This window comes from Dromaius novaehollandiae, chromosome Z, assembly GCF_036370855.1.
Source record: "Dromaius novaehollandiae isolate bDroNov1 chromosome Z, bDroNov1.hap1, whole genome shotgun sequence".
In the NCBI taxonomy this organism is placed as follows: Eukaryota; Metazoa; Chordata; class Aves; order Casuariiformes; family Dromaiidae; genus Dromaius; species Dromaius novaehollandiae.
In genome coordinates, this window is record NC_088132.1 from 82,470,474 (window position 1) to 82,498,449 (window position 27,976).

The 27,976-nt window shown below is 41.5% G+C and overlaps 1 protein-coding gene across 1 annotated transcript; it reads right to left on the bottom strand.

Moving 5' to 3' along the window:
- Positions 1 to 7,327: 7,327 nt before the first annotated feature.
- LOC135324611 (3-ketoacyl-CoA thiolase, mitochondrial-like) lies at positions 7,328 to 27,483 on the bottom strand. Its single transcript, XM_064501226.1, has 10 exons — positions 27,399 to 27,483; positions 22,841 to 23,007; positions 20,663 to 20,791; positions 18,369 to 18,485; positions 16,811 to 16,958; positions 12,355 to 12,530; positions 11,250 to 11,379; positions 8,974 to 9,044; positions 8,192 to 8,346; positions 7,328 to 7,978 (listed from the first exon to the last, which is right to left on the bottom strand). The coding sequence occupies exons 1-10, from the start codon at positions 27,412 to 27,414 to the stop codon at positions 7,894 to 7,896; spliced, it is 1,194 nt and encodes a 397-aa protein (XP_064357296.1). The 5' UTR covers positions 27,415 to 27,483; the 3' UTR covers positions 7,328 to 7,893.
- Positions 27,484 to 27,976: the final 493 nt, after the last annotated feature.

Below are 27,976 nucleotides of genomic sequence, written 5' to 3' on the forward strand. Positions count from 1 at the left end.
TCGGTGGGTCTCAAGTTTCCCTCTGGTAAGACATGGGCTGACTCGGCAGCAGCCAATCTGGGTCGGAGGGAGGAGAGGCGAGGAATGCAGCCGGTGCAAACAGCCGGCTCGGCTCGGCGGCGCAAAGCCGCGGCGTGGGCGACCTCAGCCGCGCCACCCGCCCGCCGCCGCTTCCCAGGCCGCCTTCATCTCTCGGGGATGTCGCTCGGCTGCAAACGCTCGCTTTACGTTTCTCCTCCTCCTCGCTGTTTCTGCTGTACTTCGCCCTATTACAAGGGGCCGCGTTTCCTGCTGCCGCGTTTTTTTGTCTCGTGTTGTAATCGGGGACGAGGAGACGCTGTTTTACCAGACCAGCATAGAATTTCCCAGCCCAGGTTGAGCTTGGGGCGGCAAAACCGGCAGCATAAAGGGAAATCCTCTATGCAAGGTAGGATTTCAGGAAAAACAAACAAACAAACAGTTACACAGGAGTTCAAATCATTCCAGAAGTGCCCGGCTTGCTGCACTGGCTGAGTGTTTCAAGGGGGCCAAATTAAATCCGCAGCTCCAGACGTTTCCTCCCTGGATGGAGAAAATCTGAGCCAGACACTAATCCCGCAGTCGAGCCTTCTGGGGGGTGTAACCCACAAAAATCCCACTGCTGGTGGACGTGTCACTGCCCAAGCACCACGAGCCAACTGGGAGCTGACTGCAGATCGTCTTTCTTTGATGCCTGCTGCACAAGTATGATTTGGTAAAGAAACCTCATGGTCTTGGGAGGATCTGTAGAGTGCTGTAAGCTTTATGTTCCATTATTTTGGCCACATCCAGATGCTCTCCGCCCGAGATTTCCAACAGTCCACGAGAAGCAAGGACTAACACAGGGGAACAGCAGTATGAATACTAAAAGCAGTCCCACAATGAGTGGTTCAAACCATCACCTGTTCCTGACGTGAATATGAAAATCCTCCTCTATACAGTTTAAAAGATTTGTGCAACAGAAAACCTGAAGGAATAAAATTCCTTTATTACCTTATTTTGCACCAAACCTTTCATGCCTGCTGTGTTGCCATAAGCCTCCCACCTCCTAGCATTGCTGTCCCTAAAACCTCACTTGTCTCCTCACTTGAGGGTCACCGAAATTTGCAGAATTAGTCGTGTAACTCTTCTGAGAACTAAGTCGAGCAGCAACATAAAAACATCTCTTGGATGATGATAAACATACAGGAACCCTGAAGTCACACCAGCAGATATCTATTCATTCAAAAAGCTCTACAGGGACCCTATCCTCATGAAATGGGTGGAAAAACTCCCATTAACTCCAGTCAAGTCACTCAGAGCACAGGCACCATGAACACATTAAAGTAATGGATCATAAACTGCATTTGCCAGGTCACCATCTCTGTTCTACTGGTGGCAAGCAGCCTCATCCAGAGACCATTTTTTGTGTGTTACCTGGCTGTCCCAAATCAGAACCCCACTGCAGGCATCAGCACAGCACTCATGGGCAGCCGCAGGCAGAGCTCAGCCTGCTGTTGGTCCCATCTGTCTTTGTAGGAGATGCTGGAGCCCTTCTAAGGAGGATCCCGGGCCATCATGTCTGCCACATGATTTCACTACAGGGACACATAGGTGTCATGGTGCTGCACATTGCCACAGTCCAACCACACAAGAAACGGCACATTCCTGAGCACAATGTACACGAGACCCCCATATCCCCTGCAAATACCACCTAGGCTTTCTCATAGGCAGCTTTGAGAGTGCTAATGTGGACAAATGATGTATACGAAAAGTCTAGACTCAGTAGCCCTCACAAAGAGAACTGTATGAGCAGCTACAGTGGCCATTAGGGGCATTTTAGAGGGATAAAACACAGGTCTCACCTCTTCTAGATCACCCCAAAGAATCTCTGCTGGTTGTGAAAGTATCCAGGGCATCTCGCAACCTCCACTTGTCACTCTGCTTGGCTGAAGGCAAAAACCTGAGAACATTCAGTCCCTGATGAATATCCTGCAGTCATACATCCTGCAGGAGACCTCATTCTAGTTGACAAGAAACCATAGGTGGTGATTGAGCACAGACTGCAGAGCAGGTATAACCAGCTCGCACTGGCTGCCCGAGGACACTGAGCTGAGCAAGTCCAAAGACTGAGCCTAAATACAGTCCAGAGTAAGCAATGGGGCAATTCACTTCTCTAAGAAACAGTTTTGTCCAGGTCATACCGCTGAAACCTCAAGCACACTGCAGCAGAGCAGATACCTTCCCAACAGGCATCTCTGTCATTTTGAAGGGTTCATACCCAAGGGGAGGGTAGAGGAAGGATGATGCAGTATAGAGAGTAATCCCAAAGACTGAGTCTCAGTTCTAAATATGGCTAAATTACTTGACTTTAGACTAGATGCTCCAGTTATCTTTAGTATTCGTACAGCAGTGAGAGGAGATGACTGCAGATCCAGCTCTGAGTACTAGCAGTAGCATAACTCTGTCTCTCACAAGGAAGAGAAAGGTAAACTTTTCCCCTCCAGGGGAAAGGTGAGGAGAGGTACAAGCTTTGGTACCTGTGTTTTTCCTGCTGTCCCATGGGAAGATGGCCACAGGGACAACAGTGGGGTGGAAGACCCTGTATCCTAAGGGACACTGCACACAGCACGATCACTACCTCCAACATCTCCCTGGAGGGCAAGCAAGAAGAGATGCAGCCCAGTTGTTGACTGTCTGTCCTTTAAAACTGCAGATAAGTTTCCTTTATTCTGGAACTAAAGTGCACTCATGCTATGTAACCTCAGGGCTGAGACTGGATGACTCCCACCATGTTCAGCAATTCAGGCTCCTGTGCACACATGATTTGTGCTTCTATCATTTAGGTGTCAAGAGCTGAACAGGAATAGGGGGAATCACCTTTAATCCTTCTCAGCACAAGGAGAATGTTACCAAGAAGTCCGCGAAAGCCAGCAATGTCTCAGCTCATGTGCTGTGCAGCCATCAGGCTGTCAGCACCGCATTAACACACTGGGAGCCTTCAGCTGGACATCTAACAGGCAGCTCAGTAAGTTATTGAAAACATTTTTCAAAATACAGTCACTATCACTGTAACATCCTTTTCCCTTGAAAGAGTTCACACTTTGCTTTTCAATCCCAGGCTTTCATGAATCTGGGGGGACAGGGAGAGTTCCAGTCACAAGCTCCCTAGCTGTTTAACAGATATCATCATTAACTTCAGGGTCTTTATGGCAGCTGTTAACTTAAAAGATTTCATTTACAACAAATCCACACTTTAAGCAGCTGAGAATAACTTCAAAAGCATGCCAGACCAACCCTTGCACTGGCCTCTACTGGGCTTACAAGTTATGAATTTACGTAAGGAATAAAACTTCTGCACAGGACAAACAGATTGCACAAACACATTTGCTCAGCAACTGCTGTAAGGACTGATTTCCTAGTCAGGCTTTGTGAATATAGCACACGGCAACACAACCATCTCTTACCTTATTCAGAGCGTGCATTCACACAGTGGTTTTGCTGTGTGCAAGAAGTACAGGGGGTCTAAAGTGCCAAGCCAAGGTGAATCAAGCAGTTGCACAAAACAGCATGGGTCTGTAATCACAAACCCACATCCAGCCTTCCAGCACACACAACTGTCACACCCTCAAAACCTGAGCATCCTGAGCTTTAAATACCTGCTTCAGTCTCTGGAGCCCTTTCATTATCACAAGCAGATCAGCAGCTGCTCCACTTTGCAATGTGGCCTGTGGCTGATCTGAACGTCAGGTGTTGAATCACACCATGAAGTTCTCCACCTGCAACCTATTACTGGCCAATGTTGAGAGCAGACCTTGACTGTTCAGGCCCCCACTGGGAAACAGGATCTAACACACCTGATGCCAGGGTAAGCTTAAAAATTGGCATGGAAGATGAGATCAGGGTCATGAATTTGAGATCCAGACTTTGATTAACTGTTTTTTTTAGGAGGAGTAATTAAAGCACACTGACATCCATACATAATGTGCCAGTCTACAGGGTCATATCACATGCCCATCCTGGCTCAATCAGTAGTTTGCAATAGTTTAATTAGCTACCTGTTGCAGGGAGTCATTTAAGAAGCCTGATGTACTTCATTTAACAGGAAAATTATTTCCTATTGTTCAGCATTTAGCCAGTGGTCAACCTAATAGCTCTGCTCCTGAATTCTAGCCATGACTTGGGCTTAACCCAAAGCCTGTAACCTACTGACTTCAGCTGAAGCTCTGCACAGTGAAAGATGTTGTGGAAAGTGGTGGGCAAGAGCAGGGAGGGAGGATAGGAGATTTGCAATTCAACCTTCAGGTGCCTCCATTGAGTCAAAAGAGGGACCGGGGTAGCAGTGAAGAGAGAAAGGAATGGTTTGAAGCTCTAAAGAACTTCCTTTTTCTGATGCATTTTGCTTTCCAAATCTCCCTTGTTACTTATTACTACGCAGTATGTTCCTCAAATCCATGGGCAGGGGATATGAAAGAATGACAGGGCCCACCTACAACTTCACACCAAATTACAGAATGTCCTGACACACAAAAATCTTGCTTCTACTGACAGTCCTTGAGAATTAGGCTGAGGTATGAGAGTGATTTCATCAGACCTGCAGTAATCTCATGGAGAGGCTCATTCCAGCCATGGCACATCTAGCTAGCTAGCTATCTCAGGAAGTTGTACCGCCTAATTGCATGACTGTCTAAGCAACAGGTATTTGGGAACAAGGGGAGAAGAGGGAAGTAAAGAAAGAAAAAAGAGAACATCCCTACATGGGAAGAGCCCCGAGCTACTTCTCCTCCGTCACATGTGCACCAATGGAGTCACTGACACTCCCCCTTTCTCCCCAGGACAGAGTCACAACGAAATTCTTCACATCTCAGAAGCCGGCGAGTTAGACTGGAATTACACAGGTGGTAGCAACATATTGCAAATTCTTTGGGTCTGATTGGCTCTAAAATGACTCTAAGGGCATCTATTTTTAGGCCTGCAATTGCTTTTTCCCATAGCACTCAATCGCCCTGCCTCCTGCCGCGGTACTAGGCAGAGCAGAAAGAACAACCACTGTTAAAAAAAAGGTTACCTTTCCATCTTCTTAACTCACCTTTCACGAGAAATACTATCCATTATAAAACTCAAACCAACAATCTCATGTGTATTTCAAATGCTCAGCTGCCAATCTGCCTGTCGGTTTCAATTCAGTTTTGCATGTACTTAAGCTAATAAAGCCATCACTAGCACTAGTTCCTTGGAGCTGTTATTAGAAGAGGGGAAAATTGCCGCCCCGTTATTCAACCTCAAGCTCATGAACTCCGGGAAGGATTAAGTTCCTCCTCCCGTCGCCCTCAGCCCCTGTGCAGCAGCCGGCTGACCCAGTCGGGCAGCACTGACTCCGCTAGGAGAGGCGAGACGGAGCCCTGCCCAGCTTAACACCATCATACCAGATGGAAAACGTCTGGATCTAAGGAGCGGGGAAGAACTGGTCACAACAGCCACAATGAAGTAAGATTTGCCTGAAGCTGTGCATTGTAGGAGCTTCAAGATTGATGTAACAAATGCTACATAGCACCACATCTTAATTACTAGGCTTTCCACTGGCAGCAAAACAGAACTGCTTATTTGTAATCCAGAGATGACTGCTACAGACAAGTTTGCCTCCATCAGGGCTCCCTACTTCTTCCCTCTCTCTCCTATACAATTGCTTAGGGCTAAGGTTTAATAGCTCATTTTCTGGACAAAGGAAATACATTATTTATTCTCTTCATCTTCTGTCCGGTTCATCACTTCAGTCATCATCTTGTTGAACGAGTCCTCTCAAATCGCAGTTGGAACCTGCTCTGTAAAATTGCAAATGCTTTCTAATTCACTTGAAAGCAAGCAGCACTGCAGACTGCGGGGTTTAAACCGGCCAGGACATACCGGCACCATGGCACCTGCCTGTCTGAAACTCACAAAAGGAAAAAGGAGACTTGAAATTTTTGGTAGTTCAGATTCAAAGTTAACCTGGCCTGGACTGCAACACAGCGGGATCTGTAAAGTGTTTAAAATGCACCACCCTGCGGTAGAAAGTTGCATCTACATTCATGAGCAAACAGCTTTCCAAGTACAGTGGATACTTTCTGCAAGTGTTTTCTCTTCTCACACATTTCAGGAAAAAACCCTCAACATTTTCATTATATTGTAAAATACAGCTTACTCATACAAAAATACAGCTTACTTATACAAAAATAAAAAATACTTCTGAAGCTGAGTAAAATGTACAAACTTGGTACAACCAACAAATAACTGTTCCCCTTAAATCCAAGGCATTTCTTCCATATCTTCTGCTCCTTCCAGGACATTGTTAAATTTCTCCAATCCAGACTACTGTCAGCAAGCTGTCTTCATTTCCCAAAGGCAGAAACACTATAATTATTATATCTGGGAAACAGGAGAATGTACTCTGGAATGACGTACAAGCAAAGAGAGGTAACCAGCAGGATCTGCAATCATCTGTGCTGATAACATTAATAAGCTGCCTGGAAAATGGAGTGAACATCATGATGCTTTTTTTCAGAAAATATACAATTATTCGGGATGATCGAATTCAACTCTCATGGCTAGAATTACAGGTGCGCCTCAAGACACTGAGTAACAAAGAGGGAAAATAAAATATCAGGTGCAAAAATAAAGTGCATGAAGGGGGTACTATTTACTCTACCTACACCATGATGAGCTCTGAAAGATTTGTTGCTACTCAGGGAAGAGATCTTGGAAGAACTGAACAGATCTCTGAAAACATTAAATACACCATGCCCATAAGAAACTCCAGAAATGGTGATGGGCACACTTCAACTCTTATCCACCAATTCTAACAACTCTTGCTATATCCCAAATCTCTTGCAAAGCTAGACAGTCTGGTCTTGAATGACCTCTTTCACAATGATCACAGCTCATGCCAGTGGAGTGGCAGGAACAAGCTGCAGTGAAACAATATTTTCATGGAGATAGAGGGAGAGAAAAAGATATCACAGTAAAGACCGAATTGTTTGCTACTATTCTAGTCTATGTAGCACAGTACAGACCGTGGAGAAGTGTGCTGTTTCTAACATGGGATCTGTCCCCCATATTGTGTGACCCAAGAGATAAGGATGATACTGTAAGAAGTTAAGAAATGAGTTGTACCATGCAGCACTAGCTACGTGCAACACACTCCTTCTTGGAAGGCTACTAGATTTGCCAGAGTCCTCTAGAAACTACCTAGTAAACACCAATTATTCCTCAGCCAAGAAAAGCAGCATGTCAAATAACAAACATTGACTAACAATTCTCACAGTAATTCACATTTTTAAGAAAACCAGCAGGCTCTTTTTTCAGTTACATTTATTGTTCTTTTGAGAGGCACAACTGAAAATTTAGCTTTCTCTCATTTTCTTTTCCCTCGCAAAACAGCAGGGTACAAGTTATAGCCATGAATCTACAATCAGTATATACTTCAGAAGGTCTCTAATTAAATTTTCACCTTTCCTGATGACAAAAGAGGTACATGTGTCAGGCAGCAGAAGTAGCTGAAAGAAGAAAAGTTAAAGCAATACTTGCTTAAAAAGCTGTACTGCTATTTTAAGGCAGGTTTGGTGAAGGATTGACAGGCATTTTCCTCACAAAATTAAAAGAATTTTGCCTACAGAAATACATTTACTTTGATTGAAAAGAGGTTTTTAGAAACCATTTCATCAGTGTAAGATCATATTGGCTTTACACTTTCTTCAGTTAGAGAGACATTATTGAATTTCCTTTTTCAGATATCAAGCCATTCCTCCACCTTGCAAGAATGGCACCAAATGAAGGGAGGTAGTGACGCTTTATCTTCAGAACAGGCATAGTTTTTCAGAGAATTATGAATCTTTGCAACACTGATGTCCCCAGAATTGCTCAGGCTGTGTTCTCAATGATGAGAGCAATACCTTGTCCACCTCCAATGCAAGCTGACCCAACTGCGTATTTCCCACCACGACGCCTGCACAGAAAAAGTAACAGTGAAAGGGATTTATATTTATAAGACCATAGTAGTTGTTCTCCTGATTTTATGAAAGGGAACTAGCTATCAACTTTTCAAATGTACAATTAAAGATGAGGTTTTGGGATATGCATAGTCTTCATTTTTTGAAGAAGTATTATAAAGCCTGAACTAATGCTGAAATATTTCTGTAGAAAAACTAACTGTACACACCTTAATTCATGAACCAGATGAGCTGTGATCCGTGATCCCGAAGCACCCAGAGGATGACCGATCGCGATGGCACCTCCATTGACATTGGTTTTTTCAGGGTCAAGGCCCAAAGTTCTTTCAACTGCCAGATACTGGGGCGCAAATGCCTCATTCACCTAAAACACCACAGAAACAATACAACTGTTCACGCTTGACTTTCTACACCAGCTTTCAGCAGCGTGCGTGCATTCAAGATCGAACGAGGTGCATTTCTTCTCCTGGACATTTTCAGTAAAAGAAATACTATATTCTGTGTTTTTAAAAGTGTACTCAGACAATGTATAAATTGCCACTCCAACCCACTGTAAGTTCAAATCCTTCTGGCACATGTGATACAATGCAAATATGTAGCATATTATATAGAAAAGGTGTGGTATATTCTGATGCACCGTGTTTGCGAAGAGCCTATTTTTCTAGCAAAAAATGGCATTGTTCACAAACGGAGAGTTTCAACTAACTTAAATAAAACATTATCAATCCAGCCAACAGAGTAACCTTATGTCACCTGAGAATATTTTCTGTTTTGCTATCAATTTTCAGTTTCCATGAGCCTCAGATCTTTGTATTGCTCTTGCAAATGCACAGTGGAAACTGGCTGGACAGAGGTCAGGGAGGTGAGTTGGGACAAGCAGGCTCTAGGCCTGCAGAAACACGTACCTCGCGATGACAGGCTACACATAAAAGTGCAATGTTCCTGCTAAAAAGGCCAAGAGCAGCCTCACTGTTCCTGTCACCCTCCTTACCTCCACCAAATCCATGTCCTTCAGGGTCAGTCCTGCCTTCTTCAGGACTTCAGTAATTGCAGGTACAGGGCCTATTTGGGAATTGTACACACAGTTAATAAAAAAAGAAAAAGGCTTTTAAAAATGTTACTCATAGGATAGCCTCATAAAGCCTCATCAGATTACCTAGCTCATGACCCCTTACTGAGCCAATGAATTCTGGATATGCCGCTCACCTGCTTTATCAGGTGGTAAGAAAACTCCTACATCCCAGAACTCACCAGTTGGCAGCTTCCTCCACACACTACAGGGAGAATTAGGAGTGTCATTACTGCTGCACGGCTATGTTGGTAAATACACACATAACTTTCGAGTCAAGAGGACTGACAGCCCCCAAAACAATCTCAAGACTCTTCTGAGGTAGTCTCCTCTCCAGCAGTCTTGGCCTCGGCCTCGACGACTTGCTGCCTCCAGATAAACAAAATAAAAACAAAATGCAGAATTTCTGGAGTTTGGTGGAGTATGTTTACCTTATGGGTATTACTGCTTTGGTGTTCTAAATACAACTTACTTGTAAATCTTCTAGTTAAAAAAAAAAAAAAGAAATAAATTCCTTGGACTGAGGTCAAACCAACAAACTGAAGTCAGCAACATTTTTTGGGGAATATTACTGAGTTTGGTAATAAAATCATTCTGTTGAAGAAAGCTGACATCTACAATTTTATCTGATTTACTAGGGGAGTTTTTTCTCAAAGCAGAGCTACCTAAGGAAAAAGACACTTAAAGGGAATTTGAAAGGGCTAATTAGATATGCACCTGCAGGACAAAGATATCATGATGTTAGATAGGAGCTGATCGTAAGACAAACAAAAACAATCCTAAAATGCTATTCAAACATCTCAGTACCAAAAATGGTGTTGATAACTCATAGGTCAAAAATGAAAAGAATAAAAACAAGTAACTGACCACAGAGACAGAAAAACTGAAAGAAGAAAGGGCCCAGTTCAAAGTTCAGTGGATCATTAGAAAGATACAGGCTTAATGCTAGACCCTTAATGTATCTTATTATATACTGATTTTAGCAAGCCTGTATATGTGAGAGTCATGGGAGGATCTCATGTAGACAATACACAGACCATTAAGGACAGCCAAGGAGACCTTTTAAGACAATGAATTCTCTCACTAGAAACTGTGAGGCAGGACTCCCTAACACTATCAGTATGTGACAGGGCAGTTGCTCACTCTGAGCTCCTCTGTTCTCAGATCTGTTTCTGTCATGTCTATGAATCTCATTTGGTCTCTCTGAGTAGCTGCGGACAAGCTGTGGTGTTTAAGAGTTACGATACTAACTGTTTCTCCATATGATTTATGAAGTTTTTAAACAGGCTAAAAGAGTTGCCTGACCTAGAAAGAATGAGCTAGTTTGGAAAGCACAATGGAAGCATGAAGTCTAGCGAAAGAAACCCTCCCTCTACATTTGCTTTAAAGGTTGGGTTAGTAGGACTGCCTGAACAAGAAAGCAAATCCGACAATGCTTCATTTGCATTTCTACTGACACATGAAACCAGCCAACAATCACTTCTCTGAACAGAGTGGCAGAAGGGAAAAGAAATGCTGATATACAATGCTGTCTACAAACTGAAAATAGGGAAAAATCCTGGGGTGTCTGGATCAGCTTTGAGGGTTCATTTGCACTTAACAGCTGCTTGATTAGAAAACATAAAATATGGGACTAACAAAAAAAAGCAGTTTGTTCTCCAAAATAACACCTCAACAGAAGTTGTTTACTGGAATCCATTCTTAGCCTGAACAACTGAGTAACAGCTGAAAGGGATAAACACAGCCAATACTCCTTCAGCAAGAAGTGAGAAAGACAACTCATAGTTAAACATATAATAATGGGATTTAAAGCTTCCAGGAAACTAAGGTGAATTGCAGGACAAAATAGGCTTTTAAAAAGATTGGGAGAGCTGCTAGTTTTTTGACTTACTGAGTAACAGAGAGGGTAAGGGGAGGAAAAAAAAGGGGGGGTGCGTGGTGGGGAATGTAGTTCAGTGTTAATGCTACAGGTCAGGCATCGCACATACCCTTTAGGCCAAATTGACAAGTAGCGCTCTGCGGTAAAAGGGACAGACTGACAGAGTGAGATGGACAGTTTCTGTAGTAAGCAACACAAACTTCTCCTTCAGAGCTACTAGACTCAGCACACTGCAGCCTCTCTTTCTTTCCCTTATAATACCCAACACAACAATATTTTAATATTGCTTCACAAGAAAATGTGCTTTATTGCAGCTTACCAATGCCCATTATGTTAGGGTCGCAGCCAGATGAGTGATAGGCTACTACTCTTGCCAGTGGAGTGAGACTGTGCTTTTTAAGTGCTGATTCACTGGCAACAATGATTGCTCCAGCACCGTCACACACACCCTTGGAATAAAAGAGAAAAGCATTCTTAGTGGAAAAAACACTTTAAACTAAATAGGCCCCCCTTAAAAAAAAATTGGATTCAAGGAGTTGTTATTGACTCTTAATACACAATTGTATTAGTTTATCAAGAAAACAAACCACAATCTTCTGTTACTCTGTGAACTGTGAAACAAAGGTAAATATAGATGTTTAATTAATTTCAATATTTTAGAAAAGTAAAACATTTTTTTGCCACTAAAAGTCTCCCTTGCACTGGAAACATCATTCTGTAGACTTGCAGGGACACTATTAATATTGAATAATGTACATGCTTGTAACTATAAAAGACACTTTTCAGACACACATACTTACTGTGGCTATCATCTGTTTTATGCAGGCATTCCGGCTGTATGATCATAGAAGTCCTTCTGGCCCCAAACCCATCAATTGATTAAGGTAATGACTGTAAGAGGAACAGCCCTTAATAATATGCTGCTAAACTCCTACTCTACTCTGAGTAAGAGCAAAATGTGTTTTGGACTACAGAGGATACTAATGGTGGTACAAAGCTGAGCAGCAATATGCCCAGTAATCATATACATGATTTGTAAAGCAAGTGTTAAGTAACCTTTACCCCTAAAGGAAAGAAGAACAGCTAATTCCAGCAGAGTTATACACAGCCATAGCAGATATCAACCACATACATTCAAGGCTGATACAGAAGTGCAGATGCCTTGACAAAAGGACAGTGACACTACAAAGAACCGTATTTTAGGACATAGAAGCAGACTGAAGGATCCCTCACCATCCAGGGGCTGAAATCATTAACCAGGTGCAAGCTGTGTGCTGCAATTCAATTGCAGAATTAAAAATCACTTCTGGCAGAGGACAACTCTGATAGCCAAATATGGCTCAGTAAGGGAGAAATACAGTAATAACAAGTCTGGAGAACCTTCGAGGTGACACCTTCACCATCCAAGACTTGGCCGTACTCACTGAAGCATTCCCAGCAGTGACCGTTCCATCCTTCTTAAAGACAGATGGGAGTTTTGCCAGTTGTTCCAGCGTAGTCTGGGGTCTTGGGTGCTCATCCTTTTGCATACTTTCTTTCCCTTTTTTTGTTTTCACTTCAACTGGTGCCATCTCAGCATTAAAGTAACCAGCATCGCAAGCTACAACAACAAAAAGGAAAACAAAAGACCTGTGATAAAAATAGTTACAGATGATTGCCCAGCTTGACCAATAATCCCATTTTCGTGTACACACAAGTTTCACTCTATCTGAACCAGGAGTTCAGGAACAGTTCCGTTTGTACTTTGTTTTGTTTAAATAGGCTGGTAGGGGTTTTACTGTTTGTTTTTTAGAAACTGGGTATAAACAATACAAAACCAGTCTAAAAATCCTCCAAAGAAAGTCTCTAACATTACAGTGTTATTTCAGGTTTAAATAACTGAACTTTTTTTTTTTAATCACTAAATTTATTTTTGCTACAGACCCCCTGTACTTTTGTTTTATTCTACTGTTCTGTAGTTTATCAAAGGGCCAAGAAGCTACAAATCTCACTCAGACATGAAGAGAAAAAAAATACTGAGCCACATCTTCTCTACTGATAACTTGCATAAGATACTGTACATGAACTAAAAATCCAGGCCAAGCTGCTCCTCCACAGGGTCTGGCACTCCAAGTCAGGATCTTAGCAGGGGATTCAGCTGCCTAAACAGTCCAAGACAATTCAAGACTCCGCAGGTATCTAAGATGCCCATAACAGCATCCAGCCCCAGCACCTAAGATGACAGCAGATGCCAATATTCAGGCAACTGAACTGTACCTTTTGCGTCCACAATGCTGATGTGGACACTTCAGTTTAAAACCAAAACTCACATCTCCCAAAAATGTAGCAAGACTACCAACCTCTTCAAATCCTCCCACAGATTTCTCTCTAAAGGATTTAAAGGATTTAAAACTAAAACACTGCAGCTGTCTTGTCTGATATTATTTAGCTATCTCTGAACTTTTATTTTAAGTTCTACACAATTTTTTGTTTCCCTGACAAGCCACAGGATCCTGTCTTTAGCATGAAATAAGATGCACTGGTCATAACAAGCAGAAAATGAAGGTAGCAAGGCAAAATCCTAAAGATCATATGCAAAACAAGAAAGGAGCAAAAGCCCCTTCAGCGGCACAGTTTCTAGCCAAGGCCCTGCCAATGGCAGGAGTTAGTTATCAAGATCAGCAGGGGAAGCAACAGATTCATAGGTGATTAATAAAAGTTACAAGCGGCACAACTGTATCCACTGAAAAAATATAAAATCCACCTTGAAGAGTAGCAGCTGTTAAAAAGCACCATTATTATAATCTAAAAGTATACATAGATCCTTGCTTCTTATATATGCTGAAGTCCCAGGAAGGCACTAGGTGTTCTACTGGTTTATGGCCTCCCGTTCTGTTTATACTATCAGCCAATGTCACGGCAATCTAATGCCTCTGAATTATGGCTTTGTCCATAAACAACCATCCATGGAACAGTTTAAAGACAAGGTCCAGAACAAGTAACTCTTCTTCAGATACCACCTACTCTCATGTTCAAGATACTCCACAGATTTTTAAAATACATATTCCCATCCCCATCTCCTCTGCTGCCCAAGAAAAGAACACACAGGTAGGTAAGTTGGCCTTTCTATAAAAGTATGGATGCAGAAATTGGGAGATTATAAAAGAGTCTTGCTTCTAATTTTAGAGATTAGTATATGAAGAAAGCTCATGTGGCTAATCACAACTTACAGATCTTCTAAGATTTAAATAGCATGACATGTGAAAGCAAAATGCTGAGCAATCTTATAAACAGAACTGACTGAAATCTTTCTAAGGGTCAGAATCTGTCTCCACTGGACTGTTTTGACATGAATTGACAGCAGTTGAATAAACTTTTTGTCCCTTGGTGAACTTGCACAACTATACAAATGCAGGATTACAGCATGAAAGTACAACATCGGTATTACAGCCATCTGAATTTGTTTTCAGAATTCAAAAGATCTAACAGCTCTTTCTTGTATGACTCCACATGGCTTTCTAAACCTTCTGCTAATGTACTAAGCTCTACAATCTGTTGTCGCAGTTCTGCCATTTCCCTTTCTAGCTATTCACAACGTTTTTACAACGTACTGGATGTACCCTTGCTCCCATTCGCATCCCAGATGAGCTGAAGCACTGTCCCAAGCTCTGCAGCATCAGAATAACTCCAATCAAGTTAAGCTGGGAAAGGATGAAGTCCTGAATCTGTTGCCCTAGAATCTCATGGTTATAACTCCCAAATTCATCACTTTCAAGTCGCTTACCTTTACCCTCTAATTAGTACCTTTTTCTGTTCTGATTCTGTTTTAACCAGTTTCCATAAAAGTAAGCTGAGTCTATCTTTTTAAGCACCATGGCCATCACAACCCTGTTTGTCAAGTCTTCCACTGTCTGGCTTGCCATTTCAACATTAAACATCTGAATACAGGTAAGGAGGCTCTCCCCATGCCCAGCCTGCTCCTAGGCTTTCCACATTAAATGGCAAAGTGATCCTGCAGCCACCAAGGTAACTGTTAGGAGCGAGATCAGTAGCAAAAGTGCTGCTTGTCGACTTCTCACCCCATCCCAATCTGGGCTGTGGTGCACACACATCACTAAGACTTCTGAAAGCTCTGTAAAACTATTCACTAAGAAGCATCTCAGGTATTTTGCTCCACAAAGAGATGAACAGAAGTCAAAGTATTGCTATTCCTAGTACCCAGTGTAGTTACCCATATTACAGCAATAACGTGACACATCAAGATGGATTACAAAGAAAGTTCTTTAACTCATATTGATGCTGGCTAGCATTGTAGAATAGCATATGATAGGCAAAAACAATTAAAAGGATTTAGATCGATTACAGCTCACGCTGACATGCCAGAAGGATGTGGGCTGATGTGGGAGAGGACTGTTCTGCAGTGGAGAGGAAAGGAAGGAGGGGAGTCAGGCATGCCTAGGGCAACGCGGCTGTGCTGCAGGGAAGACAAGGCAAGGCATCCCACCCAAAGGGCACAACCAGCCCCACTCTGTTCAGACAGGAGGGAACATCTGACAGGCAGACAGCATTTTCTGCCTGAACAGCTATTACATTGCCGCTACGGAGAGGCAGCAAGCCAGGTGAAAGCACCCTGCCAAAGGGCTCATTGCTCAACCTGCTGACAGACACCCCATTTACTCAGTATTTTCAAATTCAGATTCCCTAGAGTGTGTTACTTGTATCACAGGGCAAACAAAAGATGCATGAATTACAGTATCTTTGTATCAAAAGGCAAATGACACTAAGATGTTCCAGCTAACTATTTTTTTCCCCATGAGTAAAGTCACATTACTTCTTTGATCTTTCAAGGGCTTTTCCCAGGTAAACATACACTTGTATTCTCAAAAGAAAGGCTTCAAAATTAATCACTTAGGTCTGCTGTGTTTATAACATTTTTTGTAAACAAATGATTAATCACTGATATAGCCAGTAAAGCAGAACAACTACATAAGCCAGACCATCCAAGATGCATTTGTCCACATATATAAAACAGTTTCAGAACTTTTTTTGGCGTGTGTTTCAGATAAATAATACTTTACGTATTTTTCTCCTAGCGGATATGCATTTTGAAATGTGACTTTTTTGCATTTTTAAATCTCTTTATTCAGAAAATAAAGGTTCTGCGAAATACACTATTTCTATGCCTGAGGATTACATCTGACTCCTCAGCAGACTGTGCAAAACAAGAAAAGATTCAATTTTTATAATAACTGAAGGTCACAAAGGTTTTTTGTTACTTTTTTGTCTGTTTTTTTCTAAACAACAAAGATCCTGATTCTGCAAAAAGCACGCAAGCTTCAGACTAAATCTATCCTCTACAGCAGCGCAGTGGTTCTAAGTGACTCTGCTCTTGGAGTCAACCCTTTTACATTCAAAGCAAAATACAGTCTGTCTGGCTGAAAAGGAGAAGTTACTTTTTTTTTCCAGCAATACAAAGATTTGCCTTGCTCTGTGTTTTATACATATGTATGTTTTACATATATTTAATCACATTAAAACTAAAAAATAATCCATTCCTGTTTTACTGCCTACTACTTTAAATAACTCCTCAAACAACCAATTTAGAAGCACATGATGGCTTCTTCCCTTCCCACCACTAACAGAGCTCAGTTTGGTCTAGGGTCTGAAGAATGGACCTGTAATGTGGCACTGCTACTACCATCTTAAAACCCTTTGCTGTCTACAGCTGCATGCTTTATCCAGAAAAGGTGAAAGACCACACCCACTGAAGGATTTTAAATCCACAAAAATCAAGCAATGTACGAGTCACACACAACTTAAAAATACTTTGAATTGATGTTGTAAGCTAAACAGATTTGGAACTGATACCATATAAGCACTTCCATTCCTGGATTTACTAACCAGCTTTGCATCTCTGTTGTGTTTTGATTGCATATCGGTCACAGTCCTCTCGTGTGATGTTGTATTTTGCAGCCAGGTTTTCAGCTGTAACTCCCATAGGTGTTTTAATGTGCATGTCAGTTAGACCTGCCCACAACGTGTCTTCCATCTGCGTGGAACATAATTAAAAGAAAATTATTATGTAGAGAAATTTTAACATTAATAGTTTTTAATTATTCACTAGCCTCTTGGAAGCCAGTGTCACTTTGCAAAATGACGTCAAGTTGCCTACAGATACTTTACTTAAATTAGAACAAATACAAAGCAAAAGAGCATGCAAGCTCTTGTGTGTTATTTTAATTACTCTATGTTTTGTTCTAGTGCAGCTCCTTTCTTTCATATGTGGCCGTGAGAGGATTGGGAAAAGCCTGTGATTTTTAGTTTTTCAGTGTATTTTACTGCTATATGAATTATTTACTAGAGAGCTGTGAGAAAACATATCTGTCTTTCCAGTACCAAGGCACAGCAGCTTCTTGACTCTTTGGCTTTTTCTCTAATGCCAGGTAAAATCTCCACCACACTTGAGTTAAAGCTTTCCGCAGGTAAAAGGTCTCAGATGGGAAAATACCTAAGCTTAAATTCAATTAACCTAATAAAGTCAAGTGCAGGCAGTCCAGCTAGATTTTCTCATCTCTCTGTCACAAGTAAAGTTCTGCAAGATAAATCACTCTTCCACCTGTAATTGTATAATTCAGTTATCTTTATGATAAGGATCTAATGGCATCTGTGGAAACTCAGTGTGATTAGCAACTTTGCAAAGGGGCTTTCTGTAAGGACTGAGGCTCAGTCCCAGTGTCACAAAGGATTCACAACGATAGTCAAGCATACTTCGTAGTGTAAAAAACAGTGCAGAGAAAAAAAAAGCTTAAATGTTGAAAGATCCTAATTTAAGAATTTGATTTGGTTAAGGCTCTTTGAGTAAACAACAATTATCAGAGCAGAAGTGCTCCCTGCTGCAAATTTTCCACTGTATTCACTGAGAATTCATCTTCAGAAGAAATTGTTAGAATAATTTCTCTGTTAATAGATTTAACTTCAGGTTTTCATTTTTAAATTGAAAGATGCTTACAACTTGGAGGCATATGTGTTCTCTACCAGTCTACCTCTCCATTGGTAGCCTTACTAGCTTTACCTCAACTCTTTATGCATCTCTATTTCACAGCCTGCAATAATAGAAAAGTTTTTATATTATATATACACTACTTTGACGGCATATACCAAGTGAACTAAGTTTTGTATGTAAGGGTTTATTGATACATTTCACATGGGCCAGGAATTCAAATCCAGTTTTCTGGGATTCATATATAGTTTTGGAAAAGCTAGAAAATTGACATTCTTAACAAAAATTACCTGAACTGTTTTTTTAAATGTCTGAATACTTGATAAATGCTTTGAACAACTGAATTTGGATCTGTCCTCCAAAGATTTCATTTGCAAGACTATAGTGTCTACCCATCCAATACTTCCTGTTGCTCTGTAAACACGACTTTATTCACAGGAAAAAAGGATAGTATTAAACCTTGAGATCTGCTCCTAATTTGGTTCCAAATCGAATGTTTCGAACAGCATAAGGAGACTGGCTCATGTTTTCAGCTCCACCACACAGAACCACTTCCGAGTCATTAAGGCAAATTTCCTGTTAACATAAAAACAAAACAGATCTAGGATTTAGTTTGCTGTTTTCGTAAGACAATAGCAACTGCTTTAGAAAAGCACTTTGTCACCTACAAAGCCACACACAGAATGAATTCATGCTTATTTATGCATATATTTAAGAAGAGTTTAACCCTCTATTAAGAAGGGGGTCTGCCACTTTCATTATGTGCTCATTCATCTTGCTGTTAACGCAGCAGGATTATACCAGTGAGGGGAGAAAGAGAATAAGGGTACATGCCTATGACAGGACTGAGGAAGACAGCCATTAAGCATTGCCATGCTTGCATGGTTAGGTTAAAAGACGCTTGGCCTGATTTTTTAAAATATTAGTACCACAAAACTAAAGCAGCTCTTTTATTTTTTCTTTTTTTTTTCCAATCTGTTGCCTCTCCACCTGCAATCCTCTCAGAAGAAATAGAAATCAAACCTCAAAATTTGAAACTAGGCCCTATGATTCTAAAAAAAATGAGACATTGTTTTAGAAAACATTAGCCAAGTGAATTGCCAAAAAATAAATAACAATTAAAAAACCCCCCACAAACTACTTCATCATTGGCATAGCCCAATCCCCTAAACACATGCCCTGACCATTCAAAATGCTGCTTCCTTAAAATGATTCATTCAGCTAGAGGACACATCATATTTCTGTGCTGGAATGGAAGCAGATGAAATTATCTTGATATGCATTTGAGATGACTAGTTAATATTTACTAAATAGTAAATATTAGTTAATATTTAAAAACCAGTTAATATTTACTATTTCTTAATAATTGCTATGACTGACATTAGATATATTGGGGAAATGTCATATTTGGGAAAGACCTTATGACCACTCTTTCAACGTAAGTAGTCAAAAATCTCCGACGTATTTTTTTTTTAGCGCAGACTAATTCTTCTTGTGTATGTAGACTTTCCAGAGACCACTAGAAAGAACAGTCAGGTGAATATTATTGTAAACTTGTAACCTTAACTCTGCATTGTGTTCCACATTTTTCTCTCTAGAGGATTAGATCTGAAATAATTCCCCAGCCAACAGGGACTACTACCTTTTTTTTTTTTTTTTTAATCTGTATGGGTGCTCAAATATTTTAAAATACACTTTCATTTTGTAAAGTCTCTTTCCTCCTTGACCAACCAACCAAATCAAACAAAAATCACTGTACCACTGTCATGACTAATTGCTACTTAGATAAAAAGCATGTGCTGTTTCCTTTTTGAAGGACAGAATAAAAGCTATTTTTGATTTGGCGGAGAGTAAATACTGTGACAAAACAGCTGAAAACAAGAGCAACACTTCTCTGTGAGCAGCAGAGACAGCTCACATCACTGTTATTCAGCAGAAAAAGCATTAGTGACAAAATGAACAATGAGGTTTGATTGCAAGAATACTTAACAACAAATCAACTGTACTTATTTTAAGAATGGAATAAACAGAGTTAAAAAAAACCTTAGGTATTTGCTAAAAAACATCCCAAGAAACTTCTAAAGTCCACATTAAAATTCTGCCACAAGTTCCATGTTTGACAGAGGTGTTGATTAGTCCAACAAAAATGAAGAGAACGAGAGTCATCAGATTTGACTTCTAGCCATTAACTGGTTTTCCATTAATCTTACTCAGTGATTTTGGCCAACTATTTAGACTTCTCTTTTCAAAGAGAGGTTGGTTTTCTCCTATTTGAAAAACAACGGTGCTGTAAATGATCTAACTCATGAGAGGCTTTGGATCTTTGAACGAAACAACGCTTATTAAGCACAGGTTGCTGCTTACTAGCTAGGTGAGGATATAAACAATGAGCAAAAAATAAACTCTGGTAATGGTTCTGAGGCCAAATCATTTCTATTCACACAAACAGGATCACAGAATGCAACTACTGCACAACTGAGTTAACACTTGTTGCATTCCTGCTATTGAACTCGAAATAACTCCAATGATGATTTTTAAAACCATCCACAAAAAGAGTGCTATGGTGGCTGAACTGTTGCACACAACCACGCAGGCTGCCTCAACAGGAAGCCTTGACCAGTGGTAACTAAAAAACCATGGTAATACTCACCCAAACACACATTACATGTTTCCAAACAAGTCTCTCCTCTCATGTTAACAATCTGATAAAGATTAAAGCTAATGCAGAAATACAGAAAGAAAGGCCTTTCTACCTGACATCCATTGGCAATGGACTGGAAACCAGAGCCACAGAGTCTGTTAACAGTGAGGGCTGGAACTGGGACAGGAATTCCCACACGTAAACCAACATGTCTTGCAATATAAGCAGCATCTGCGGAGCTCTGCAGACAGAACAAACGGGAGTTTTTGTTACACTCTTATTTCTTTGGAAAGTAGAAGTCTTGATCAAAAGTTTGAATGTTGTAACTGTATCACTGATAGAAGATAGCTCTCTGTTCAATAGAAATTCTACTACTCATAAGAAGCACTTTGACTCATTTCAAAAAACACCTTCCTATAGGATCAAAGAAGGCCAATGTTTGAACATGCATTTGAAAGAAACTTTCTGTCTTAAGAGCCAGACATCATGCTGAAAATGATACTGCAGATGTTAAGACTCTGAAGTCAGTGACTTACTTAATAGTATCTTATGTTTTCCCTTATCCCTTAATTTCAAATCAGCATACACACAGTGGGATGACAAAAGACCAGATGTGCATTGGCAAGCAACAATTATCTCGAGGTAAATTAAAACTGTTCAGGTTAACAGGGACAGGCCCTCTAAAAAACAGGCAATGTGGAAAATGTGGAAAGATGCCATTGCTGCTTCATATCCACTTTGTTAAATTTTGTACGTATGGTATTTTAATGTACATTCGTCTGTTATAACTGTGAAATCTCATTCCTCTAAAACTTTTCGAAGGTGGTTATATCACACTTCTATTTGTACCATACACAGATCAGTCTGTTTTAGATCCATTCCTTTAATAACCCACAATTTATCATGAGATAAAACAAAAACGATTAGGCAGCTGCACTCCAACTACTCAGGCAGTAGATGATTGACTAGAGCACAGGTACAGACTAAAAGACTGAATTACAACAACATTGCTAAAGGTTTTGTTATGGACACTTTCCAAATAGAAAGAACAGTTATGCTCTAGGGGATCATGTCCTAAGATAATACCTATTATTAAGACATAGTTCTGGGCACAAAGCTACCTGACAAGGCAAGTTCAGAAAAAAAGTGTAACCAAGCCAATTCCACTGAAAAAGGGGGATTTAAAATGGTCATACACTCATAGTTATTTATACTTAATCAAATAATACTTGAAAGCAGTACAGGACTAAGAAAAGAAAATGTATTGGGGTGGGGGACATAGGTATGAAGTAAGGGAAAATAAATTTAATTTCCATGTGAAAAGACGTATTTTTAGTAGCAAAATGCTATTCTTTATGTGAAAACATTAGGTGAGAGCTGAATGCAGCAGTTTGTCTGTTATTCTAGACCACAAATAATTCTTACAAAAACAAAAAAGTTGAATAAAGGAAGCTCAGCTGGTAGCTGTAGAAAAACAAACAAACAAAACAAATTGAAAGCTACCTTTTTGGCTGAAAGTTCTTAAGAAGGAACATAGCATGTTTGTTTACTTATTGTGAAAGTTCTCAGGTATTTGTTTCTTCTGCACCCTTGAAATTGTCAACACTGCAAGCAAAATATCAGTACCTAATACGGTGAAGTCAGAAAACAAAACAAAAAACACTCTTTACTTCCTTGCCTAAAACAAAGATGCTGATCTAGATATGTGGATAACTGCAGTTTTGCAATGCTGGCACAATGCATACAATTGCATCTACATCACAAGCTCTTTGGAAAAGATACAATTCCCCAAATGCTTCTGCGAGTCACGACATGTATCCTTTCAGATCAAAGTAAAATTATATTCACTTAAAAAAAAAAATCTACAGAGAAAACTCAATGGAAATGGGCTCAAACCAGTTAAGTTTCCAGAAAGAAGAGGATTTATACAACCCAGTGAAAACTCACTGTTCATCATGTTACACAGCTCAGGTCATTAAAATACGAAAAATGTACCATGGATTAGCAACTCAATGTTTACTGAATCCACATTTTAAAAAAGATCAGCTTGTCCTACTTTAAACTAGCTTGGTGGAACTAAAAAAGGAAGAAGTCTAGCTCCCAGTAATGTCACAAATCAAACAGGGCAAGTCCCTTAAATATGAACAGGAAACACTCCACTATGAATGCTTACTCATTCCATTTTCATCCCTTTGATTATTCTTGGCTGCAAAAGAGAGGTGACTATCTATAGATAGTGAAATAGATGACTGAAATAATCAACCACCAGCAAATTTTCCATGCTACCAACCTGCATAACATTGCCAACAATGACACTGTCAATGATCTCAGGAGAGACCTTGCCAGCCGCCAGCGCAGCCCGGGCAGCATGTTCTGCCAGATCTGTGGCCGTGAAGTCCTTCAGCAAACCTCCATAGGCCCCAAAGGGAGTTCGCTTGGCTGCGACAATGAATACACCTGCAACACAAGCAAGGATTATCTGTACGTGTGGATCAGGGACGAGGACAGTTAAGTTCCCTTATATCTACTTAAGTGAGATAACGGCCAGACCTGTAGCAAAGAGAATAAATGCATCAAAAAGTTTTGTACAGGTAAGCAGACAGAGTCTAAACCAAACAGAAAATCAGCAGGTCATCCTCAAATGAGTAACATAAATTCACAAGAGGCTTTGTAAATATAGACAACTTGAACACCATGCAGCTCAAGGTAAGTGAGACACAGGTTGTAGCAATACTTCAGACAGAGAAGGTATGCAGAATCAATGGTCAGAAGGAAAAGCTGAGAAGATTCTGGGAATAACTCTTTTCCAAGAATAGGTTTGGAAAAAAAAGATAGTCTGAATATACAGCAAAGGAGGCTGCCATATCACATCAGGCACTAGTGTTACTGTACTAAAAGCATCAGAGTAGGATTCATGCAAGGCCATAATGGAAAACTGTGATATAACCTGTCGGTTAAGGAAGAAAGGCCTTTTAGAAAACACAGTTCCCTCATCCTACAGAAAATCAGCAAATTGTTGGCTTATATTCTGAAATGTAAACACTGACATAGTTTTCACACAGACTAAAATTTGCTTAATACCCATTTTAAATTCCTTTAACTTTAGAGCAAAAACATTCCATAATCAAAACTTTAATGCTACTTCTATAACGATATAGGTGATCTAAACTGTCTTAGCACCTGTCTTCCAGTTTCTGAGGAGAAAATCTAGTTTTCAGCAGACAGGAAGAGCCCGTGCAAGGTGTATGTGCATAAACACACTGGCCTGTAAGAATTTCAGCGCTATCTTTAAACCAAACCAAACATCTGACTAGCTGGCACAGCAGCTCCCTGCCACGTGGGAGGCAGCCTGTGAACTTTCGCCCAGTTGAGCAGCAGAGCTCGCCCGCCCCTTCTTCTCCACCACTGCCATGAGAACATCTACAATTATTTTAGGCAACACTATAAGGATATATAAAGATGTGAAACTGTAGCTAAATGAAAACACCTGTCCATTAAGCTACTCGGAAATGCTATAGGATTGCTTTCAGGCCTTCTACTGGAAGCTGTGCAATCCATCCTCTTTGGCCAGTTTGGCAGAGAGGGGCTGCTCTCCTCTGTCTCTCATTTATTTGGAGCCTGGACTTCATGAGCTACAGAAGAGGACTTTCAAAACTGGTGAAGGTCAAGCTTGCTCCACTGACAAGGATATAAATACAACGTAGGGATCTGAAACACACAATGAATGCGCTCAGAAGACTGCGTGGGAAATCCCGTAAGGTATAACAAGCAAGAATTGCAACTTCAAGGATAAGGAGGAATGCTAAAGGCTATGTGGCTTTTTAAGCCATGAAGATGGCAAAATACGGTAACACCCAGATGCTGCCCGTGGGCCTCCTTCTGGGGTGCCCTGAGGACCTTAAAAAGCCTTTGCAAAGCACAATACTGCTATTCCCTTGAGATGATTTCCTGAGTGATGGTACATATTCAAAACTGTAAGAAGCAGATTCCACCCCCCCCCCCCCCAAAGAAAGAGCTACTAACATCCAACTATTATGCATCCAATAAAATCCCAACTCTTCAGCTTTAAGTGTAGAGAAAAGGTTACAGCCACTAAAAACATATGCCTGATAGAGGAAGCCTCTGTTTTCAGAGAAAAGTAACAAAGTAACAATTATTAATCCATTCACTGAATCTTAATTTTTGAACTTAGCTGTACAAATTGGGGGGAGGGGGCTGAAAACTACTAACAGACACAACCTGTGAACCTCTACAAGTTTTTCAGCAAAGATGAGGATGCTTTAACAATTGTATGCCTATGGACAACTGGCTTGTTTAATAAGGTCACTGCAAAAGTAGTCCCTGGACTTTCTAAACATTCAGGTGACAGATTTAAACTTCAGCTTGCAGTTCTCATTTAGCTATTGGAAATTTACTGTAATGAAAACGTTTTATGCAAGTTCAAGTTTATGTCTTCATTAAATGTTATCAATGATTTTTTTTTCATAGCTATAAGTTGGGCCAGAATTTTTTAGCTCTCATCCATTAGCTCTTTAAGGGTTATCTCCTGTTTCTGAGTTTATCTTCCCAGAGCAAAGCAGGCCCTAACACTCTCATCTCCTTGCCTCCACTCCTCCTTCCCACCGATTCCTGTCCCTCCATCTCCTCCACAGTTGTGCCAGCACTGCCGGTTGCAAGGCTTTGCTGTGGGCCAGCCCAAAGAACTGATCAAACTAAAAGAACAACTCTTTCTCCTCCCTTTTGGCTAGGTTGTTGCATTATCTGCATTATTAGCTGAATCAGCTACACAGTGTTGCTTTGTAAACAGTCTGGGGGTGGGAGGTGGAATTCACCTTAAACCTTCCTTTTACAATCCCAGTATCTCCCTCTCTTTGATCAAGGCTGCTCACTGCAGCCCACTTCTCTGCAACAGCACTGCAGGGCCAAAAACTAATCCAGAAAAGACCACACAACTGAGGTAGCTGAAAACTAATCCAGAACCGGGGGGGGGGGAAAAGGAGAGGTTAATTTTCATGTAGATCAGTTCCTGTGGTCAAGTTTGCCTTCTGGCTGCTCAATAAAACAGTCATTTCAGACTAAGGACTGAAGTAGCAGGGGCAGAAGAACAAGCACAACCTCTCCTAGCAGCAGTGCTGAGTTTTGCTGATTTAACTGATCACAGAGCTATAGCCTGAGGGGAATTACTCAAGAGCCTGTCTGATTCTGCTTGATGGGAGAGACATCTACAAATACCACAGCCTCCACATCTACAAATACCACGGCCTCTGCAGAATATCAGGTGGGGCAAAGGATAGCTGAAGTCCTGAGCAAGAAAGGACTCTAGAGCCTTTGACACCTCTACCATTAGTTACTGGTGTCCTACATTGCCACTGCAAGATATCCAGAGTCATTGCTATTTTCCGTGATGATAAACACTAGAAGAGAGTAGAATGTTATCAAAAGCATAAGGAACAGTGTTCTGGAAACTTCAGGGGCTACAAAGCAAAGGTCACCCCAAATCCTTACTACACATTCAATTCAAGACATCTGTTAATCTGGTATTATTAACCACTCACAGCCAATTTGGTATTTATTTATCTAGAACTGAAATATTCCCTAACTCTTCAACATTTCATATGAAAACATTTGTCAAATCCTATATTAAAGATCTATAAAATAATCATTAACCTCAAAAAATTAAGGCAAAAGAACAGTGCATGAAAAATATTGTGCCAAGATACAAGAGAAGATCCTGAATTAGGCACCAAACCTAACATCAAATAAGTACAGGCAAAGCTGCTCTCTGTACCATCCAGTTCAGCAGAGCAATACAAAATTACTACACCGGTGCCTAGATGGCCTTTCATCACTGAAACTTCAAACCATGAGTTATGTTATTATTTAGATAGTATGTCAAGTAGAAAAACAATCTAAAATATGAAACCATATTTCAATACATTTCATATTTGCTTTTTTAAAAAAATAGGTAACAAAGTAGGTATTAGGTAAAGTAGGCTAACTAGGTATTAAGTATCTTATTTTTAGGAGACAAAATTTAAAGCACCTAGAGCCTAAAGTATTTTTTAACACAGAAAACTTAGGAACTGAGAGAACTTATAAATGGACTTTATCCTGCACTATTACTGCTGGCAGAGACAACTGTCAGAGGTACCAAAAGGAACATTTAGACATACAAGCTTTTAGGCTTCTGCATGCAGACATGGCTAGTTAGTGGTCGTATATATAGATTTTTTTGTAGTAACAATCGACCTAAGCAGTACAAAAAGTCAAACATAACGCATTCCCTTCCCCAGAGGGTTTGCAAATCTGGGTTCAAAACAGAGAGGTTTGTGACTGATACCGTGTACCAGCCCTCTGTCGTTTGCATCTAATGCTGCCAATTTAACTTTCTAACCCTGCTAATCGAACTTTTTTTTAAAAAAAACGTTGTTTTTACTTCCAGCTATTGCCCCAATTCTGACACAGCACGGACAAAACAGCAAAAAATGTCCAAAAAATGGACAGAAACGTGCTCAAAAGCTCCACTCCCGATTTTTCCGACGGTCAACAAAAATCACCAGCCCCGACCGCCGGGTCACGGCGGCCTCACGCCCGGGCTGCCCGTGGGGCAGCGTCCGCGGCGGGGCAGAGCCGCCGCTTCGTGCGACGCCGGTGCCGGTGCCCCCCGCCCGGCCCCGCGGCAGCCCGGCCGCAGCGCGGCCTCCCCTCGCGGGGCCGCCCGCCCTCGGGGCGCCGCCGCCGGCCCCCTCCCCGGCCCCGCCGCCCCACAGAGAAGCCGGGACCCCCCTTCCCCTCCCACCGCCCTCCCCGGCCCACCCGACGGCCCGCAGCCGCCCGCCGCGCCTCACCCCGCAGGAGCGCCATGGCCGCGCCGCCACAGCCGCCGCCCCCCGCCTGCCTGCGCGTCGGCGGCCGCAAATTCGCCACGCCGCCGCCGGGGGAGGGGGCGAGGCGCGCGCGCGGAGAGGGGAAATGTTATTTTATTTTATTTATTTATTTTATTTCAGATTTTAGGTTTTATCTTATTTTTTCCTCCCTCGCCCTCCGCTTCGCACAGCCGCCACGGGCTCGGGCGAATCGGCGGGCGCGGAAACGCAGGGCGGCGCGTGGCCCTGCGGCCGTTGCCCGGCAACGGCGGCCCCGCGGCGGCCGCGGCCTTCTCCACAGGGAGCTGCGTCCTCCTCAAAAAAAGCACCGTTATTTTGTTGTAAACTGCGTTTTCTCCCTTCGCCGCTGGCTGACCGCACCCCATTTAGGCACATAAACGGGAGCTGGCGCTGCTTCGCGCTTCCCCATCCCTTTGCAGCGGCCTGCAAGGCGCTGCGATCCCGCGCACTTAATTAATGACTTTTAATTAGCTCAGGCCATTTAAGCGCTTCTGAAGCAACCGCTTGTGCACTTAAGTCAGAGCTTTTCAGCCTTCTGA